This window comes from Elgaria multicarinata, chromosome 1, assembly GCF_023053635.1.
Source record: "Elgaria multicarinata webbii isolate HBS135686 ecotype San Diego chromosome 1, rElgMul1.1.pri, whole genome shotgun sequence".
NCBI lineage: Eukaryota > Metazoa > Chordata > Lepidosauria > Squamata > Anguidae > Elgaria > Elgaria multicarinata.
The window spans coordinates 91563412-91584647 of record NC_086171.1 but is presented as its reverse complement, the minus strand read 5'-3'; the positions used below and the strand labels follow the sequence as shown (position 1 = coordinate 91584647).

Here is a 21236-nt window from a genome sequence, read left to right as displayed (position 1 = left end):
TATATAGTTGTTTTAGGGCACAATCCTATGCATATTTAAACATGCTGGTTGGAAACTGCTAGAGCTGTAAGTTTTTCTGTCTAAACATATATGGGATTGCACCTCTAATGTTCTAATTTTTTTATTGTTCCTAAAGAGATATTATTGTTTTAAGTTTTATAGCTTGAAACTGCTGTGTGCCATCTTGATTGCTTTTTAGCAAATAAGGTGGTATATTCATGTAAACACCAACAAGGAAAATAGCAGCTCGGGGGGGGGGGGGATGAATTCCATTGGGAAAAGGCTCACAGGAAAGAATTTAACGCTCACTCCCCCCCCCCCTTCCTTAGAAGTGCAAAAGCCTTGGCACAGGCATCTGAAGGGTCCCACTCTGAATTTCCCCCTTTGTTTTTCAAGGTAAAACGTAAAGATAGATAAGACCTGGTTACAAATCTCCATCACCTTGAACTTCACCTTGAAGTTCACCTTAGCCTTGAACTTCTCAACTTTTGTAACTGCTTTGGTTGGTTCCAGAAAAGTGATATAGAAATGCAATCAGTAAAATAAATAAATACATACATAAATAGATGCATTCTCACAGATCCAGCCCTGTTTATCAATATTCTACTGTTGTTAATGTGGTGTGTGTATCTGGGGCTCTTTCTACACCTCCCGGCGTTCCCAGAGGATGGGAGAGGCTCTGTCATGTCCTGATGGCGAGAACCTCCCCCAACGTGCACACGAGGTGCGCAACGTCCTGGGAGGAAGCAGGGACATTGTGGGTGCTTTCTTTTTTTAAAAAAAGCAGCGGGGGCTGGTCACCCTTCCCCCAACCCCGTCCCTGGCATCGCAGGGGTGGCGAAAGTGCTGCCTTTCCCTCCCTTTATGGGCATGGAGCCACACCAGATGGCTCCATGCCCATTTCTGGTGCTGCGCTTACTCGTGAGTAAGTGTGGCACCAGGCGGGACAGACACCCACACCTCCCACAGTCTCGGGATCGTCCCGAGACCGCAGGAAGAATCGAATTTTCCCAGGGTTTCTTTATCCCTGGGAAAACCCGTGCCCATCCCCCCCCCTCTGCCCCCAGGAGTCCCTGTGCGTCATTTGGACACACAGGGACTCAGCCTTGACCAGCCTGGACTATCGGGCTGGTGTAGAAAGGGCCTGTGGGGGGTGGGGGGGGTAGAAGGAGTGTTTTTATTGCAAGCAATTATGTTTGTGAACCTTTCATGACTCCTCATCTGCTCAGATGAGAATGGAGGAAAAGAATGGGGATTAATGGGCAACAATCAATTTCTGAAAGATTATATAAATTGCTCTTCTCCAACCTGGTACCCTCCAGATGTGTCAGACTACAAACTCCCAGAATCCCCCGAGCCACCCATGCCCACACATGGCTCCTGGGAATGGTAATCCAACACATCCAGAGGGCAGCAGGTTGAGGAAGTCCGGCATAAATGCTAGTTCTCCCTTCTGTTCCATGTTTTGAATGGTGTTACTACTTGTCAAAAGACAACTTTTGACAAGTGTTACTACTTGGTGTTACTACTTGTCAAAAGGTCTAGGTAAACTGCATATATCCCACCACTCTCTAACTCACAGGGCCTGTTCCATTGCTCCCCCTCTCCACCCCTTGAGCCCTGCATTTCATACTGTTGAGCTCCACACGGATGTAGTTCCTTGGGCCCACGTTCTCGAGAAAAGTGCCTGATGGGGCAGAAGTCTTGAAGAAGAAGCTGATATCGAGACTGTAGTTGACTTGGAAGGTAGGAAAGAGCAAGGCTGCTCCCCGGACGAAGGAGACGGTGTTCCAGGAGTTGCCTGTAAGCCATAAGAAGGGGATTGTGAGAGAGTCTGTACCCACCAGACCCCTATCCCATAATCCCTCAGAGGCTCCCTGCTCAGCCTGGCAGGCCAATGAGGAATGGCAACGCAGTCCTCTCCCCACCCGGTGGACTACTCACGGTCTCCATAGCAACGCAATGGGCCCACGTAAAACTGAGCCTCTGAGCCAGTGCGGTTTGTGTCACTCACTACAACCTGTGTGACCGGAAGATGATCTACAAAATTCAGCAGCCCTTTATCTGCCCGCCTGAAATAGAGAGGGGAGATTGTGCCAAATGGGTACCCACGATTCACTGGGGGTATCCAGAGTTTCAATCCCATAGCCATTGCCACCCAGGCACTTCTTGAAGAGAGGAGAGGACCATCGCTCACCACATGGCATGGTCAGCATCACAGTTGCAGTGGAAGCGGGGGTCAGCGCAGTTCTTATCCATGCCACAGGCGCAGCGGCCCAGCCCTGGCGGGGAGCCTCCCCAATAATAATGGCGCTCTGCATTTCGGCCCATCCAGAAGCTCAATGGCATCCCGGCTGAGGGAAAACAAGACAGCATATCAATGGGGAAGGGGTTGGGAATCTCAGAGAGCCCAAAAGCAACCTGTTCAGTGGGACCAGCAGGTTCATCTTCTCCAACCTGGGGCCATCCAAATGATGGGTCTACAGCTCCCATCGGCCCCAGAAAGCATGGACTTGATGGCCTTGTAGGCCCCTTCCAACTCTGCTATTCTATGATTCTATGATCATCAGTACTGATGGGAGCTATAGTCCAAAACAGCTAGAGGGCTCCAGGCTGGGGAAGGCTGAGCTGTTTCCAGGATGCCCACAAGTAGGGCATGAAAATGCTGCCCAGCCTTGCCTCTGCTGGCCCCCAACCTGTGGTATCCACTGGCAAACGATGTAACTTCCATGGGCAGCAGCTGCTGATAGACCACCCTTTTCTCTATCCACTTCCTCCAAAGCACAGTCTTATGTACTTCCGTCATATTCTCCCTTCCTCCCGCCCACCAAACTCAGAGGCTTCAGCCTTGACTTGTGGAGATGAGGCTCCATCCCCTTAACCACGTAAGCTACCCTTATTATTGTACTTTATTTTATTTTGCACGTATCCTAGTTCTGCTACATTGTTTTAGAGATAGGGACACTAGAGCTGCACACTGTATTCCAGATGATGTTGCATCGTACCTGAAGGTATTACGATCCCGGCCATTTTATTTTCAGTTCCTGTCCTATTAATTCCTAACGTGGAATTTGCGCCCACCCCCACTCTCCACACCACCGCTGCTGCCACGTTCTGAGGTGACGTCCTTATTGAACTATCCATTACAATGCCTGTTTCCAGTTCAGATCCCATCTGCTTAGGGTAGCTAGCAGGGCTGTTTGTATTCTGAAGTTTTGCAGTTACACCTAAGTCACAGTACTTGGCTCAGAATGGGCCTGTTCAGACAACACACTAAGCCATGGTTAGTGCATGCAACCCTTTGCAGCAAATGGTTAGTGAGCGTGTTTAAACCATGGCTATGTAGCCACCGTGGTTGGGAATGGTTCACACAACATGCTAAGTCATGGTTCAGATGACACGCTAAGCCATCATGTTTAGCTCAAAATGTTTAACCACCGTGGTTTAGCGTGTCGCCTGAACAGGGTCAAGGTGGAGACAACCAAGTTCGGCCACACGCACTCACTCTGGGTGTTGAGCAGGCGGGAGAAATAGCAGTAGAACTCAATCTGCTGCTCGCAGTACTCAGAGGCATTTGCCAGGGCCGACACCTCACCCCACGACGCATTCCAGTAGTCGACAGTGCCCAGGAAAGGCCTTTCAGGACTGTAGCCGGCCACTTTAGTGAGCCAGTGCCGATTGTGCCGAACGACGGTCCATGCCCGGTCCTCTGGCAGGCAAAAAGGAGCAATGGTGAGCAAAAGTTCAAGCCGAGCGTCTCCCCCATCCCCTTGGTGCAACTGCTTCCCTCTCTCTCTTTCCGCTTTGAACCCAAGCAATCACGTGAAGAGCAACTGACGCCCCGCGGAAGGCCTGGGCCCACTGACGCCCCCATACCTCGAATGTCACAGTAGACAGTGAAAGGTTTTAGGGGCCCACTGCCGTCGGGGTCAATGGTGTAGTTGCCAGACCTTTTGCCACTGAGACGATAGGCATCGCAGGTCTCTTTGTAAACGGCTGCAAGAGGAAGGAGGAAGTGAGGGGTGGCGGCACACAGACCAGCCCTTTGTGCCCCCCCTGCCCCCCGGTCCATGGCTCACGCGTGTGGCAGGTCTCCCCCTTGTAACCCGTCAAGTCACAGATGCATGTGAAGTCATCCCAGGACTGGACGCAGCGGCTGCCATGTTCACACATGTTGGGGGTACACCTGGCACAATAGGAGAAGCAGGTCAAGACTGGAGACAGGCACCGGCCCTCCCAACATGGACTCAAGCCTTCCCCAAACAAAGGGCTTCACCCACTTCTCATTTGCAGGCAGGGGCTGCCGCACTTCTGCACAACACCTCACAAACATACAGCGTGCATTTTTTTCAAATGAAAGTGCTGCCCTGTTTGATCCACCTGACCCAGCACTTTTGCCTCAAGCGCTGGCAAGGCTGATGCCTCACGTAAGCCTGTCTGCCTGTCTGCTTCTTTGGTTTGTGGGGGAAGTTGTGTCTGTGTGGGCCTGTTTGGGTGTGTGTGTGTGTGTGTGTGTGTGTGTGTGTGTGTGTTAGTTTTGCCTTCTGTTTGGGGTGTTGGGTGGGCAGTTTTGCCTTCTTGCCTGGTTTTCTTTGGGGGGTTGGGGGTGGATTAGCCTATATTTACTCCCGGTCTCTGTGACATCTAGTAATTAGAGGCATACAAGAAAGATCTGCAACAAATTGTTGTAGTGTGGGCTGCTCCTGTACAGTGGTCCAGCTGGCCAGCCAGCTACGACCTCCTCCATCCTTCCCAGATGGTTTTCCATTCCGCCCCTCGTCCCCCACCCGCCTCGGCATTCTGTGGCCACGAAGCATGTTCAGTCCTCACTGGGCTACTGGGGGGAAGGGGGAGGTGGCCCCCTTAGGGATTTTCCCTAAAGGGTTTGGGTACTTCTGCAAACCTTGAGGTTCTCCCAAGCACACTGACAGCTCCTCCGTATTGCTCTGCAGTGGCCCTGCTTTGGCTACAGCCCTGTGGGCACGCTCCAACTGTTTCGACCAGGGACTGACTACTTCTGACTGTGGAAATTCCCACTCCTAGCCATGCTGGCTTACAGTTGTTGATAGGCCTCCAACAAATGTGTGCAATCCTTTTGAAAGCCATCTCAGTGGCAATCCTATTCTGGGGCTGGTAACACAACACCCCCCAAGTCCCCCTGATGTTAAATGTTTAAAAAGAAGAATGTAAAAAGACGTTTTGAACTCTTTAAACAAAGCAGTTCTTCAGCCTCACTCCTTTTCCCTTCCTTTCCCCAGCATGCCTCTGGGCCTCACATGGGCCGGGGGGGGGGGCAAGTTCAGGGCTGGAAATCTTCCTTGCAGCATGCCCAGCTCACTAAAACATTTCTTAAAGAAAGAAAAGGGACCCTGCTGCCTGGCAAGCTTAAGGAGCTAGGGAGGCGTTGGGAGACGAAGGAAGACGCAGAGGCCGTTGGCCTGGGGTGGTGCGTGCGTGTGTGTTTCCCAGCGTGGCTTTTTGGCTAGACTGGGGGCAGGAGGAGGTGTTTTGCCTGTTTGGTTTGGTTTTCTGGGAGGTGTGCGTGTTTGGTTTTTGAGGGAGGGCTCATTTTGTCAATTTGCTTTTTTAGATTGTGGGGGCAGCTGTACCTGGGTCTGTTTGGGTTTTGGAGGAGGATGTTAGTTTTGCCTGTCTGTTTGGGGTGTTGGGTGGGCAGTTCTGCCTTCCTGTCTGGTTGTTCTTTTTGGAGGGGGGAGTTTTGCCTATGTTTGGTTTGGGGCAGGGTACTTTTGCTTATCCGTTTGCTTGGGGGGGGCGCTTGTTTGGGAGTAATACTGCATGTTTGCTTATGGGTACGGGGGTTCTCAGACCAGTTTTCTTCCTATAAAATGCGTACCTTGTGGTTCTTTGTGGGGAGCAAATACGTGGTTTGGCTTTTAGGGCTGAAAAACCAATATCTGCCATATATTTGGTTTCTTAGAGAAACTACTCATCCTTTTTGACTAAGCAGGTTGCTCTGGACATGATTTTGTGGTGTTGCCCATGACAGCCATGCTGGGGTCCATCCAGTATTCTGCTCATCAATGTGCAATGGCAACGAGTATCATATAACAGCTAAACTTTGTATGAAGAAATCCTTCCTTGATCAAGACATTACTTCACAATTGTCTCGTTCCATGCATGTCCGGCAGGTCTAGCATTTTAGGAGAGAATGTGTTTTCTCCCACCTCTCTCTCCACACTGTTCAGAATTCTGTAAATCTCTGCCATGTTCACCCCGCACTAAGCTCAGTGTCCAAGTTTCTGGGAGGAATGATCCGATGGCAGTTCATCGGGCCCTGGAGATTTGAACTTGTTCAAAGAAATTAGGTGTCCCTTGAACATTTGTTTATCATTCCCATGCTGCAATCCTGCCCCTTCAGTTTCACTTTTTCCAGGGGGGTCATAGACCCACTTTTGGGAGAAGAGCCAAAGTCAGAATTGAGCACTTCAGCCTCTTCTTTATCATCTGTTATCAATTTGCCATCCTCATTGATTAGGTAAACCACCATTTCTATGCACATACCTGAAGAAAGCCTTTTTATTGCTTTTAGCATCCCTCGCTAGCCTCAGCTCATTCTCAGCTTTAGCCTTTCTGATCCCATTCCTGCACTTCTGTGCTTCCTGTCTGTACTCTTCTTTTGTAGCTTGGCCATCCTTCCACTTCCTATATGTGTCCTTTTTGGTTTTCAAGTAATCTCTAAGCTTTTTGTGGAACTACATTGGTTTTTTCTGTTTGTAATTATGCCTATAAAATTTCTTTTCTTAAAAAACTCCCACCCATCTTGGACTCCTTTTCTCATTAGGGCCACTTGTCATGACACCTTACTTATCATAGTATCATAGAGAATGAAATGTAATAGGGATAAATGCCAAGTTCTACACCTAGAAAAAAGGAAAACAAATAAATAGTGACAAGATGGGGGATACTTGGCTCAGCAACACTACAAGTGAGAAGCATCTTGGAATTGGAATTGTTGTAGATCGCAAGCGGAATATGAACCAACAGTGAGATGTGGCTGCAAAAAAAGCAAATGCTATTTTGTGTTGCATTAATAGAAGCATAGCTTCCAAATCACACAAGATACTGGTTCCTCTCTATTCGGCCCTGGTTAGGCCTCATCTTGAGTATTGCATCCAGTTCTGGGAAACACATTTCAAGAAGGATGCAGACAAGCTGGAGTGTGTTCAGAGGAGGGCAACCAGGATGATCAGAGGTCTGGAAACAAAGCCCTATGAAGAGAGACTGAAAGAACTGGGCATGATTAGCCTGGAGAAGAGAAGATTGAGGGGAGACATGAGAGCATTCTTCAAATACTTCAAAGGTTGTCACACAGAGGAGGGCCAGGATCTCTTCTCGATCATCCCAGAGTGCAGGACACGGAATAACGGGCTCAAGTTACAGGAAGCCAGATTCCGGCTGGACATCAGGAAAAACTTCCTGACTGTTGTAGCAGTTTGACAATGGAACCACAATTTCTATTCTCCCAGTATTTTAACAGTCTATAAGTTAATTTTAACTTTGCTGTTTAAAATTTGTATTTTAAATTTGTATTTTTGCCTTGCTTCTGTTTTCATCTTGGTTGTGCTTTTATACTGTATTTTATATTAGGTTTTATACTATTGTTTTGTTTTGAATTGTCTTAAATTTGTAAACCACCCAGAGAGCTTCAGCTATTGGGTGGCATAGAAATGCAATAAATAAATAAGGAAATACCTAGGGAGGCCGTCGGCTCTCCCACACTAGAGGCGTTAAAGAGGCAGCTGGATGCTTCAATGTGGATTCCTGCAGGCCCCTTCCAACACTGCTATTCTATGAAGATAGTTTGGATTCCCAAATCATAGAATGATAGAATAGCAGCATTGGAAGGGGCCTACAAGGCCATCGAGTCCAACCCCCTGCTCAATGCAGGAATCCACCCAAAAGCATCCCTGGCAGATGGTTGTCCAGCTGCCTCTTGAATGCCTCTAGTGTGGGAGAGCCCACAACCTCCCTAGGTAACTGGTTCCATTGTCGTACTGCTCTAACAGTCAGGAAGTTTTTCCTGATGTCCAGCTGGAATCTGAGGTCAGAGACAACACTCCAACATCAGAGTTGGGAACTGGAGCTCTGCCCCACGCTACAGCCATCATGGAAAGAATTGCACCAGCTGCCTCTCCAAGGTCAGGAATGCAACCTCAGAGAAGCGAGGGTGTTTCAGTGGGTGGGTGGGTGGGAGGTGTCTGGAGAGGCCAGGATACAAGCTATCCAGAGGTCTCTCTAGCGTTATTCCCTCCCTCTCTGACACACTTTTGCTATATGGGCAAAAGAGCCATCTAGTGAAAATGCAGGGCAGGAGGACAGAGAGGCGAAGATCGCCTCCACTGCTCCTCCCACCCTGCATAGCACAACCGTAAGCCTCCAAGTTTGGAGGCTTATGATCATGGCAATAGGACTACACCCTAAACCTTTGTTCTGCTCTCACGAACATTTTAGTTGAACTGGTCTCTCCTTCTCAGATTCTTTGATTCTTGGAGAGAGTTACAAAATTCTGAACAGTGTGAAGAGAGAGGTGGGGGAAACCTATTATCTCCCAAAATGCTAAAACTGCAGGACATTCATTGAAGTATTGTCTGGATAAAGGAAGGATTTCTTCATACAAAGTGATCAGAACTGAATCAATATTGTAAAATGTGGACATAGTATTGATAAATCAACTAGCATTATGATATTTGCATGATTATTTTCAGTTTCATTCCTAAAGAATAGTAACAGGCACAAGGCAGAAAATGCACCATCAAATCCAACACTGAACAGTTTTCCAACCATCCCAGAAGACATGTTGAGAGAGAGAACAGAGTGTAGGATATAAAGATGCTTTTCCGAGCACTACCTGGGAACCCAACATTGATCTCTTGCCTTTCTTCCACAGAATTCAAAGCAGCATACAGGGGGTGGGGTGGAGTGGGGTCCCAGACAAGACCCAGACTGGCTTAGCTTCAGCAAGGACAACCTGTGCTCCTCAAGACTGGTCCAGACCATGGGCTCCTACCATCCTATTGTTAAAGGCTTATCCCCAGTGCATATGGGAAGGATCTTGGATCTCCCCCCACTCCCCAACACACACACACACACCTCAAGCCACAATCTTGCCCTACCAGAAACTCCACTTTGCAAGCATACCTATCAGTGACGCCGCACACATTGAAGTACACCTCGAAGTACTTGCCAAGCCGATGTAGGCGAACCATGTCTAATTCGATGGGCTGCCGATCCACAGTGACCATCTGCATGCACCCATGGAAGGCTGTCTGGTTGGAGGCACAGCCGGTTCGGGATGCGGGCTTGGGGCAGCCTAGAGCACACAAGACATCAGCCCAGCAATGTGTGAGCAAATAAGAGAGAGAACACCAGGAAAAATACAGTGGTTACACCTAAGGGGCTGGATCCAGGCATACTTAGAGTAGACCCACTGATATCAACTGGATCTACTCTAAGTCTACCTGGATGCACCCCGCTGACTAAAGTGCCATAGATTTCAATACATCTACTCTAAGAGGCGGAAACGACTGAACGAATAAACAACAAAACTCTAAGTATGACAAAGTCCAGAGCCAACCCAATAAAACAAAAAGAATATTTTGAGGAGGAAGTGACATCATCCACCTGAATGGTAGTCTGCGGAGTGTCCCTGGTAGAATCCTTAATTAATTATCTGCTAATTAGTATATTGGCCTAAGATAATTACTTCCCTTGATTGATAGTCATCAGAGGATGCTGCATGGCAGTGTCAGGTTACATTCCAATTTCAGAACATTGCAGCAGACAGCATGAAAACAACCCACTGCAAGAAAAAAAGATGGCCTCCAACCAGAGTGTGCAGATAAAGACAGAAACCCCACAAGTAATAGAGATGATTTCATGAAATCATAACGCAGGTCAACCAAGTTGAAAGACTGGTCCAAATGGAACCTCTTCCAAAACAGATTAAGTGCCATAATGGTCACTTAATCTGTGGTTCTCTGGGGTTAGCACTAACCACAAGCTGTGGTGTCACACACACAACACTTTAAGCCAAAGTTAGAGCCGCTAACCCTGCTGCAGATGATCCAACAGTGGTTAGTGAGTGAGCAGGGTTTAGCAAAACATGTCGCACAAGGCACCTTAAACCCTGCTGCTTAACCAACAGCCTTAAACAGCAGGGTTCTGAACAGGCCACTGCCAAATTTAAAGAAATAAGAGCTATTTCACTTGACGCAGGGCCTTTCCTTACAGCCTCGGCATCAAGGGACTTTCTTTAGGCCACGTTGTGCCTCAAAATAAGCTGACATTCTAGAGAACCACCATTGCCGCTCCAACCTGTTTGCACAGCATTCCTGAAATCGAATGGAAGTAAAGGCAATGAAATGTTCCTGAAAATCTATCTTATTTATCCAAGCAATGGGATAAGCAATCCGGATCAGAGCCCCGGTCCAGTATTCTGTTGAAAATTGCCTTCTACCTGCCTTCTATTTTCCCACAGTGCTGTTTGGAGTAAATAACACTGGGGCGGGGGGGGGGACTGCCAGGAGGAAAGGATTTTCTGCAGAAAACCAGTGGGGGGGGGGGCATCTGGATTGGAAGCACATTCAGGAACAGGTTCCCACAGCTGCACATGCATATACATACTTAAAAAAATAAATTCCTTTGGAGAGGGTGACACTAATTACTCTATTATGCAATTCTTAACTACACAATCCTACTCCGCTCTCAATCCTCCTTTCCACAATTCTGAGATTTAACTAGGCATTACTCGTGTGCCTTCAAACTGCAACCATAATGAAATGGTGATTCTGAGAAGCCAAATTCTGACACTGGAAACCTCTCCATCTCTAGCTCTGCCCCCCTTGCCTTTTTTCAATATTCATCCTCAAAACCAATATATATATATATATATATATATATATATATATATGCACACACATACATATGCAAAGCCTTTTCTCGACTTACAGAGCCTGCTGTCATTTGTTCCAGCCACTTCAGAAGTCGAACCGTTCCCATAACCCTTTATCAATGCAATGCCCACCTCCAAAGAAGTACTGGTTCCCTGTGTGCAGCTGAATGTCTCGGTCAACGCGGAAGCTGGCATCGTTCTGGTCATCAATGGTGATGACAGCCGAGGTTTCACGCACAATCAAGGACACTGAATGCCAGAAGCCATCGTTAAGACGGTATCCTGGGGAATGGAGGGACAGAAGGATTTCAGCACAGGTGATGATAATAAGGTGGGTAATGAACAACTCTTCACTCACCACCCCTGAGAGGCTTCTCTTGACCCACCAAAACTCTGAGTGAAGCCTCTGCTCTCTGGAGCGAACTCAGCATTTGGAGGAGGAGGAGGAGAAAGATGATGATGGTGGCGGCGATGATGATGATGATGATGGGGGTTCTAACGACATGCTTGAATACATTTTCCCTATACAGCTTCTAGGCCACTCATTTTACAGTTTTACTTCAAAGTCGTTGTAAAGAAAAACCATACCTTATTTTTTGTAGTCAGAAAGGTATCCTGAACAATATATCCCAAATCTACCAAAATCCAAGTGGGAGAAGGTTGCTATTAGGTAGGGTGACCATATTTTGGAAACCAAAAAGGAGGACAACATGGCTGCCCCCCAAGGGGGCGTGCCCACCAACATGTCTGGCCCCAAGGGGGCGTGCCCACCTGAACACAGCCTTGGTCACATATCTGATTTTACAGCACACAATTACGACAAATCTGTTCTACATAACATCTTAATGTTAAAATCATTGCAATAAAGAACAAGTGAGAGATTCAATGTATCTGAAATTAACTTCACTCACTCCTACTTTTGTAGGTTTTGCTGTACTTTGAAGCTTTTGCTATATTCTGTGTGATACAGTCTCCCCTTCCCTCAAATATCTTTTCTGACTGTATCCTCACTACGCTGCAAGCTGCTGCTGTTGTTAATGGGGTTTGCTGCCGGCTGGCCAGCTTTTTTATTTTTAAATTTACATTTTTTTAAAAAAAAACTTGTGTATGATTGTCACAAGTTTCTCTACTCTAACATTAGGGTGGGTGTTGTGGGCAGTGGACACTACTTTGCCCATTCACACTTCTCACTTATATACATTAGCTTCTCAAGGCTTGTGCGTTGGCACCACTTCGCACATCCAGACTTTGAACACCTGTCTACTTCCTGTACAAACATGCGACTCTGAGACCCTCTTCCTAATGCTCTGCGTTGCATGCCAGCACCATGGGGCGAAGTTACAACAGGGGTCTCTGGGCTCACACTCTCTCGCTAAGACATTGCAGCCGGTGACTCTTGACTCCGCCTCCAGCTGCCTCTGCCTGCACCAACTCTGGACTCTGAGATGCTCTTAAAAGGCTCTATGTGGTTCGCCAGCCTCTCAGGACTAAGCTACAGCCGTCTCTGCGTTGTGACTCTGTCTGAAACTGATGCCAGCCAAAGAACTTAAGAAATACCATGCTGGATCAGACTCCGCCTCCAGCCAGCCAATGCCTGCATCAACACTCGATTCTAAGGCGCTCTTGAAAGGCTCTGTGTGGCACACCAGCCTCTCAGGGCTCAGCTACAGCCGTCTCTGAGTTGTGTCTTCAGTCTAACTCTGGCCATAGCTAGACCTAAGGTTTATCCTGGGATCATCCAGGGTTCGCCCCTGCCTGAGCACTGGATCCCCTGTGTGTCACCTAGATGAACAGGTTTGACCCCTGGACGATCCAGGGATAAACCTTAGGTCTAGCTATGGCCTCTGTCTCTAAGAGATATGCCAGCCAGCCAAAGCCGCAAATCTATTTTTCTCTGACACACTCTTCAAACGTTCTGCATTGCATGCTAGCAGAGCAGACAGAGCCTAGCTCACAAGTGAAGAGGAAGGGAAGGGGTAGCAAAGCAAAGTAATAACATGCCAGGTTCCTACATCCACAGCAACAGGACATCTGCAAAGATGAGAGTCTCTCTCTTGACTGACACCTCACTGTTGGTCATGAGAGTTTTTCTCTAAGGATGACCCTTCATTGCCCATGGTGTGGAACTCTGAGAAAAAGGCCTCTGGCCCATTCTGTTTTGCCCTATGGGCTGCTTTGACTAACCTCTCCTTTCCCACATTTTGATCTGTGGATGCCTCACCTCTGCTGAGCTCCAGGTGCCCACCTGCCCACCAAATCTGCAACAGGAAAAGTGCCCTGCTCGCCCAGCACTTCTTAGCTAAAAACTGGAGATTCCCTTGATGCCAAGGGCTGAAACTACTCAAAGTGCAAGACCCCAAAGAGGAGGTTTGACAACCTGAGCTTGAAGGATATGGCTCCAGCGGATTTTTTAAAAACCCTCAAACTTAAAAAAAAAACAACTAAAAATCAACGGATGAATGGATCTGCTTCAGATTTGGCATGGCTAAACCCCACCTAAGAGCTATCATGGTGCCAAGTTTCATCACTTTATCTTTAAAAATGGCAGAGCTGTAAGCATGTTTGTTAATTCCCATTAAGTGGGGAGGATAGGAAAAATCTGGATTTTTCTTCAAATTTCATAATCCCCCCCCCAACCCATTCCTGGTTTTGTTACCAAATATCCTAACAAATCTGGGTTTTTCCTGTCATAGGGGATGGTTGATTCTTACTCCGTGCTACATGAACTTAGAAAACTGCACATAACTGGACCTCTATTGGTCTGATTCACTTAAAGCTTATGTCAAATTAAAGATGGACACACAGGGTTGGATCCAGACTTAGTTATACTTAAGAGTAGACCCAATAAAATCAATGTGACTTAAGTTAGGCTTGACTAACATTGCTTTCAATGGGTCTATTCTATGACCATACCTGTACCTAAGATGCTATCTTGATTAGTTTAGTCTAGAAATAAGCAGAAGTGCTGAAGAACTGATTGTCTAATGGACTCTAACTTGCCTTTTATTTTCATTATAGCTTTAAATCTGCTGCAGATAGCAAGAACAAGAGTAAATAAAAGCAAAACCTAGAATATACAAATCAAGAAAGTGGAACAACTTGCTCTTCATCAATATACTTCCTTGTCTTTGGCACAGGCAAAGACAAAGCTCTGAAGAAAGTTATTAAAGATGTACCAGTCCCCCTACAGGCTGAAATGTTTTTGTGAACCGCCCAGAGAGCTTCGGCTATTGGGCGGTATAGAAATGTAATAAATAAATAAATAAATAATAAATAAATGTTCAACAACTCTACATCTGCCATGCAAGGCATTCTCACTACGGATGCTGCGTTGGTGTCATGGCCCCTCCTGAGGAGCTTTCTTCTAAGGAGGAACCTGACCTACTTTAGTTCGTGGACTCTCCTCCCCCCAAGGAAATTCCAGAGGCAGTGTTGCAGGAGGAGAGGGCACGTGCAGCTGAAGAGGATGCAGGCCCCTCGGGAGTGCCCAGTGAAGGCCATCCTTCTCCACCTTCTCCAGGCTCCGATGGCTCAGATTCTGAGCCAGAAGCAAGACATCCACCCAGCCCTCGGGAAAAACAATGAATAAAGCACAGGGAGCAAATCCGGCCATATAGGAAAAGCCCTAAACTGCAGACCAGAAACGCAGCTCTATGAAGGCCAGCCTTATATAGCTGACTTAGACGGAAAGTTCGTTAATGAGCTGGAGATTAGTGTGTGCAGGCAAAGGGCTTGGATAAAAAGGCAGCGCCATGACTCACACAGCACTGGCAACAACCACTGTATCTATTGCTAGTGCCTTGTGGACTACCTTGTGGATTCTGACTTCTTGACCCGACTGGATTCTGTGAACAGGACCTCGGACCGGACCCTGGACTTCGCCTCTGCCTCTCCTTTGCTTGGTTTTTGTGAAACTGTCTTGTAAGTTTGCTTATCGCTGCTTGTTACTCTGGGCACCCTTGCTGGCAGGATCCCCAATCAGAGGAAGCTGGATGTTTTGCATAGACTGTTGATAAAGACTCTGCAAGCTGAGACACAACACTTGGAACTGTCTGGCTCCACTAGATTGAAGCAGAATGGGAAGCTACAAAGCCCCAGAAGTTAGGAGATGGTTTAGGCAGCACCTACAAGGTTTTTTCCTTGTCTCACCCTTGGCCACCAAGCATATGCAGCTTCTCAACCGTGGACCTTTCAATTCCCGTCAGTCCCAGACAGCATAGCCAATTGTGAGGGTGATGAAGATATCACATCCGATTAAGGGGAGGCTGCCCTAATGTATACCCAGCATATATAACATTTTCAAAGTTTCTTTTAGTTTAGAACTGTCCATGAGGTGATCTATGCATCCTAGGAAACGCAAATCTGCATCAAGCATTAAAACCGCCTCGTGTGGCGCAGAGCGGTAAAGCAGCGGTTTCTGCAGCTGAAACTCTCCCCACGGCCTGAGTTCGATCCCAGCGGAAGCTGGTTTCAGGCAGCCGGCTCAGGTCGACTCAGCCTTCCATCCTCCCAAGGTCGGTAAAATGAGTACCCAGTTAGCTGGCGGAAAGGTAATCACGGCCAGGGAAGGCAATGGCAAACCACCCCGCTATAAGGCCTGCCAAGAAAACGTCCGCAAAAGCTGGCATCACTAATGAATAATTACTGAGTCAGTAATGGCTCAGTGCTTGCACGAGAGGTTCCTTTCCTTTCCTTAGGCTACTGTCTTTCAGATCACTGGATATGATGGCAAATGACTACCACCACAACAGTTGATCAAGTTTGACCATCAGGGTGGCATTATTATGCTTCACTTGGACTGGAATAAAATGAAAGCTGAGTATGTACATGTTATGTTAAGATCCATGTCTACCCATTAGCAAAAGACAACTGGTGATGTCTTGCCAGGGTGGCGACCTCTGTACATCAGTTGAGACCATCCCAATTTTGGATGTTGGGAAGAATCATCTGGCAAAAGTTGTCTGGATTACCGCAAATTTCACAACATTGGTTGGGAAGCTTAGGATGGCAAATGGTGATAATTCTTATTTCCACCTGCATGAATAACGATGTACCTATCCTATGTCCACCCCAACCCAATCATGGGCCCTGTTTAAGAGATCAGTTCCCCTTTAGAATTGAAAGTAGGAGATTTAAAGCTATAATGAAAAATCCAAGTTAGAGATTTCAGACGACTGGTTCTTTGGTGCTTCTGCAAAGCACCAAAGAGCAACCCATTCAAGACAGCATCTTGGGCTCACCTTTAAAACATGTTTTCAGTGAATCAGGCAAATAGAGGTCCAATTACATGCATTTTTCTAAATGTGTGTCTTATTAAAAATCATTTATGGCATCACAAAATGGTGGCTTTCATCCGCTTGGAGTTTGGTAGATCTTGGATATATTGTTGAGGATACTTTTCTGAGAATGAAAAATCACTTATTGTTGCAATTACTTTGAGCATTTTCCTGCATGACATGACTGGGCCCTACTCTATATTATTTATCGATACGTTTTCCTATCCATGGTAGCAAATCTGTATCTGAAAGCCAAACTAGATGTGCCAACAATAATGCAATGAGCAGTTGTATGATGGTCTACGCTGCGGTCCCAGGCCCAGCCCAAGGGTTACTGCCACCTCAAGCGCGGCAACGCTACCGCCGCTACCCCCTGCTCACCTGCCCTCGCTCACTAAGCTCCTCAATCGGCTAGCCGCTCCCTCACTTGCTCCCTTACTCCCCCGTTGCAGCCACGGCCCCCCACTAGGTTCCCCTCACCCTGCCCATGCAAGCATGCCTTGGGGGTGGGCATGAGAAGCACCAGCACTCTGCGCTCTTGCGTGCCAGGTGGGAGCAGGGCCGACCTCAAGCCAGAGCAGCCCTTTCGCTGGCGTCTTCTTCTTTTAAAAAAGGAAGCTATATCAATGTCTTTCCTTGTTCAAAGCCCTAGTTCATAGTCAAGCCAGGCAGGACCTAATGGAGAGATCCCACCTTTTCTCCCAAATAGCCTAAAACAGAAGGATATTTCTTCTGTTCCTCAAAATTGGGCCAAAGTTTTCATTTCCTTGTCAAAACATAGGGTTATCGAGCTATTGGGCCAATCCTGGATCTTTTCTTCATGATCAAAGCCCAGGACTAAAATTCTATTCAAAGCAAGCCCGGTTTTCATGCCCTAAAGCAACTTTGTTGAATTTTTCTTGGGACTTGAAACTTCGGAAATTCTGCACCATCTAAAACCCTAGCTGCCCGCCACCCACCCTTACACCCTGGAATGGGTGGAAACCCATCCTACAATTTGTGCGAGAAAAGCATCCCCGCCACCCAAACCAACAGGGACAGGGCCGCCCCCTCAGACCCAACTTTGCCAAGCTAAACAAGCGAGTATCAATTGTGACATGTCAGCTTGCTTGCAAGAAGCACATAAAGACATCTAAAGTATTGCAGAAACAGGGACTGAGTCAGCTAACGTTCATACCCATCTCTTCACCCACCTCTATGGGTGAGCGAGCTGTCAGGCAAGCATGTCCATTTAACCAGGGGATGCCTAGGAACTGCCACTGCATTCTGACTGGCCAGGATTGTAGGGCATCAGGATTATTAGCATCTAATGAGAAGCCAGTAGAAATTTCAAAAATGGAGCAATGAGAATACAACTCTCTACCAATGGCCATGTATTGCCATGAAAACCAATTGAGTCGAGAACTAGCATAGCCAAAAAAGCTTCTCTACAAAGATGAGAGCTACAGCTTGCTGAATTGGAAGCCTCAGAATCTCCTCAAACTTACAGGCCTTCCCAGGCCTCTAACGCCTGCAGCTTGGCCTACAGGTGAAGAAGCCAGCCAGCCACAACACATCCCATATTGGACTGAAACATACCGCCTTCTCCAAGCCTACCAACACTACACCTCACTACACCCCTCCTCCCTGTATTGTGGACCTTCTGAGCTACCTTAAAGTCCTTTCAAAAGTAAACATCTTCCTCTCCTCCTACCTGCTGCAAACTCGAGCTTCTTGGTTTTAGTTTTGGTTTTCGGCTGAGCAATGGTGACATTGACTTGCCCATCACTCAGCACCATCTCAAGCCAGCCCAGGTCATCAGCAAAGGCCGTGTACATAAGCAGCCCCACAACGTCCCACGAGCGGAAGCGGAAGCTGACTGCCAGTAGACTATGCCGGGGATACCCTGGCACCTGCAAGAAGTTGTTGACCCCCGCAAATGTGAAAGGGAATAAGAGGTTGTCTCGGCAGTAATGACCCACATGGCCCTGTAACAGAGAAAGAGACAGTAAAGAGAGGACCTATGCAGTAGAGGTGCAGCTGCAGGATCAGGACTAGGCAAAGACAAACCGTGTGTGCGCGCGTTCATGCATGCCAGGCTGACATTCCACTGAACTAGGGCCATGCGCACTTGGTGCTTGCACCGCTGCGCTCTGTAATAGTTGAATTTGTTTTCAAGCTTGATGAAAACTGCATGTTGAAAATCTTATCCTCATGGCTATGACCACACACTTGTGAATAGCTGGGCAATGCCTGGAAAAGCCACAGAAGTAGGTAAAATGTGGGAAAGAGATCACGAAGGATCTCCAGGGGAGTGAGCTGCACTTTCAGTTCCTTAGATACCTCCTTGCCCTAGCAAGGGCCCCTAACGGAATCCTAATAAAGTATGCAAAATAAGCAAATCTCTCTATATAAAATGCTTAGGTATGTTTCCATACAGGCTTCAGCTGATACAGGTTGCTAAGCCCCTCGCCCGACTCCTCCAGGCTTTCCAAGGTAATCCTACCCCCCTTTCTGCCTCTTCACTCCTCCCCCCTCCCCCCACGAAGGGGGCAGCGCCACAGCCCGGAGCATGAGCTAGGCACGGCCGGGGCCCTTGGTGGCCGGGTGGGAGGCCACTCACCTGCATGCGCCTAATCTCATGAGAGCTGGGCGGGCGGCCCAAGGCTGACAGGAACCCCGGGGAGAGGGGGAGACCTGCTCCCCCTCCCCTGACCTCCCTGCCCCCCAGGTCTGCCAGACGGTGCTGTATCAGCGGCCTCCAAGCAGCCCCCACCCCCGCGATGATATTTAATTAATAAACTTTAAGGTATGCTACAACAGCGTATGTTACACTGAGTACAGCTAGTATATAAAAATCCGCCTAAAGACCAGGTCCATCAGGGTCCTCCCTCAACTGTCAACTGTCCATCATGATGCAGCAGAGGGAGATGGGGAGCAACGTCATCCCATCAGCTCTGCTCCAATTTGTGCCTGTGTTTGCTTCCTCCCCACACTCTTTCCTCAACAACCATTTTTCCTTTCATGCCATGTCTTCATATTGTAAGCCTGTGGGCAGCAACTGCCTTGTTTTTATTGATTGTGTACAAGTTGCTCTTGGGACCCTTTTCAATAAAAATGCATTACAATAAATAAAAGAAAGTTTCCCAGTCTCTCTCTCTCTCACACACACACACAAAATCACAGTTCTTGGTGAAAGTCTGATATTTGGCGGCTTTTCTCCACATATGCATCCAATCATCTTCAACTTTCCTTCTTTGTTTCCCATATGAAATGGGAAATGAGGGCTGGCTTTATAATATGTTTTGTTTCAAGGACAGGAAAATGGAGGCTCCCTTTTAGATAAATCTGTTGACTTACAAATATGTACCTGCCCAGACCCGAAGGTCATCCTCAGGGGTCCTTCTCCGCGAGCCCCTGCCAAAGGAAGTGAGGCAGGTGGCTTCCAGGAGGAGGGCCTTCTCTGCTGTGGCACCCCAGCTGTGGAATGAGCTCCCTAAGGAGGTTCGCTTGGCACCTACATTATATGCCTTTAGACGCCAGGTGAAGACCTTTTTATTCTCCCAGCATTTTAACAATCTATAAATAAATTTTAACTGGTGTTTTAAATTTGTAATTTTGCATTGCTGCTGTTTTTATCTGGTTGAGCTTTTATATTGTATTTTATATTATGGTTTTATACTGTTGTTTTATACTTTGAATGGTTTTAATTTTTGTGAACCGCCCAGAGAGCTCCGGCTATTGGGCGGTATAGACATGCAATAACTAAATAAATAAAAAACAGGGGTCAGAGGGCAGCAGGGCTCATGCCAGCCCCAAAGCAGGACCAATGCCCATCTCAGAGTCCTGCATAGGGACCTTTGACAGCTGCTTTCAATGGAGAGTCAGCAATAATTGGGAAGGGCCCTGTGACACACCCACAAGAGAACCAGGGGCTGCCAGACAAGATTGTCCTCCCACTGCCCACCCGACACCACACTCATTTTCACCTCAAACCGGATGGAGGGCTTGCGGCGTCTTGCCAAGTCAGTGACGTAGACCAAGTTGTAGACAATGTTCTCCATGCAGCCACGGAAGTTCTGCCGATAGGCGAGGCGCTGTTTCTCATGGTTCATCACTCCTCCAAAGAAGACCTGCAGAGGCCAGAACAAGGAGAGCGCGACTCAGCTGGGGCCCAAGGGAATGCATGGCTTCCCGATGCCCAAAGGAGCACCCTGCTCTTATGGTGCAACAGAGAGGCTGTGGGGGATTGTTACAAGGTCAAAGCAGGAAAAGGAAGAATATTTGATTTGGGCTTTTATTTATCAAGGCACTGCAAGTATAAATCCCAGCAGAACTTAGAGCTTCATCCCACGCACCTGTTTCCCTCCAATTATCCCCTACAGCGCTAAGCAGTCGCCGTTGTTGTTGTTGTTGCTACCGGGCGGCTAGGTCCTTTGCATACCAGGAAATGGGTTTAAGGGGGGGAATGTAAAAAAATCATAAAAAATCAATGGATGACCCAATCCGATTCAAATTTGGTATGCTTAAAGCGCTCCTTAATATCTATTACTGTGCCAATTTTGATGTCTTTATCTTTAAAGCTTACACAGATGTAAGGATTTGTTTAATTTTTCTTCAAATCCTGCTCCTGCGCCCCAGTGGCCACTCAGAAAACAACAAACGATACGCTCGGAAACTAGTAGCAAAATATTGCACTTCTTTTGGTTAAGAAACACAATTAAAGCCGGTTGCATGGGAGTACTTCACAATAAAAGCAGTTTATAAGCTGGAAAACTTCAGAGTCCTTTGCATGCAATTCGCAGTGGTTACACAATGTAACGCTGGCGTGATAAAGCTCTTAGAGCAGCCAACCACCATCTCAGCACATCACCTCTGTGTCCAAGTCAAGCTGCTCAAACTGCCCATTGAGGCGGAACTGCAGGACTTCCCCATCTAGGCTGAAGTTGACATATTGCCTGTAGCGGTCAAGACGAAACTGGTGCCAGTGCTGGTCATCCAGGAGACTACCCAATTTCATTGTTGTCTCCCCTCCACTAGTGTTTAGTGAGCTGTTGCCTGGGGAA

General features: G+C 47.4%; 1 protein-coding gene across 2 annotated transcripts in view; it reads right to left on the bottom strand.

Moving 5' to 3' along the window:
* The window catches only part of CNTNAP1 (contactin associated protein 1), a 48701-nt gene that overhangs the window by 13836 nt on the left and 13629 nt on the right, over positions 1–21236 (bottom strand). For both annotated transcript variants that reach the window (XM_063132399.1, XM_063132407.1), the window contains exons 6-16: positions 21044–21228; positions 20160–20303; positions 17885–18158; positions 11048–11197; positions 9163–9334; positions 4080–4186; positions 3877–3996; positions 3506–3709; positions 2198–2354; positions 1945–2072; positions 1634–1801 (exon numbers count right to left, since the gene is read on the bottom strand). In XM_063132399.1, the coding sequence (XP_062988469.1) occupies positions 1634–1801; positions 1945–2072; positions 2198–2354; positions 3506–3709; positions 3877–3996; positions 4080–4186; positions 9163–9334; positions 11048–11197; positions 17885–18158; positions 20160–20303; positions 21044–21228 (1809 nt within the window). The remainder of the gene's footprint in view (positions 1–1633; positions 1802–1944; positions 2073–2197; positions 2355–3505; positions 3710–3876; positions 3997–4079; positions 4187–9162; positions 9335–11047; positions 11198–17884; positions 18159–20159; positions 20304–21043; positions 21229–21236) is intronic.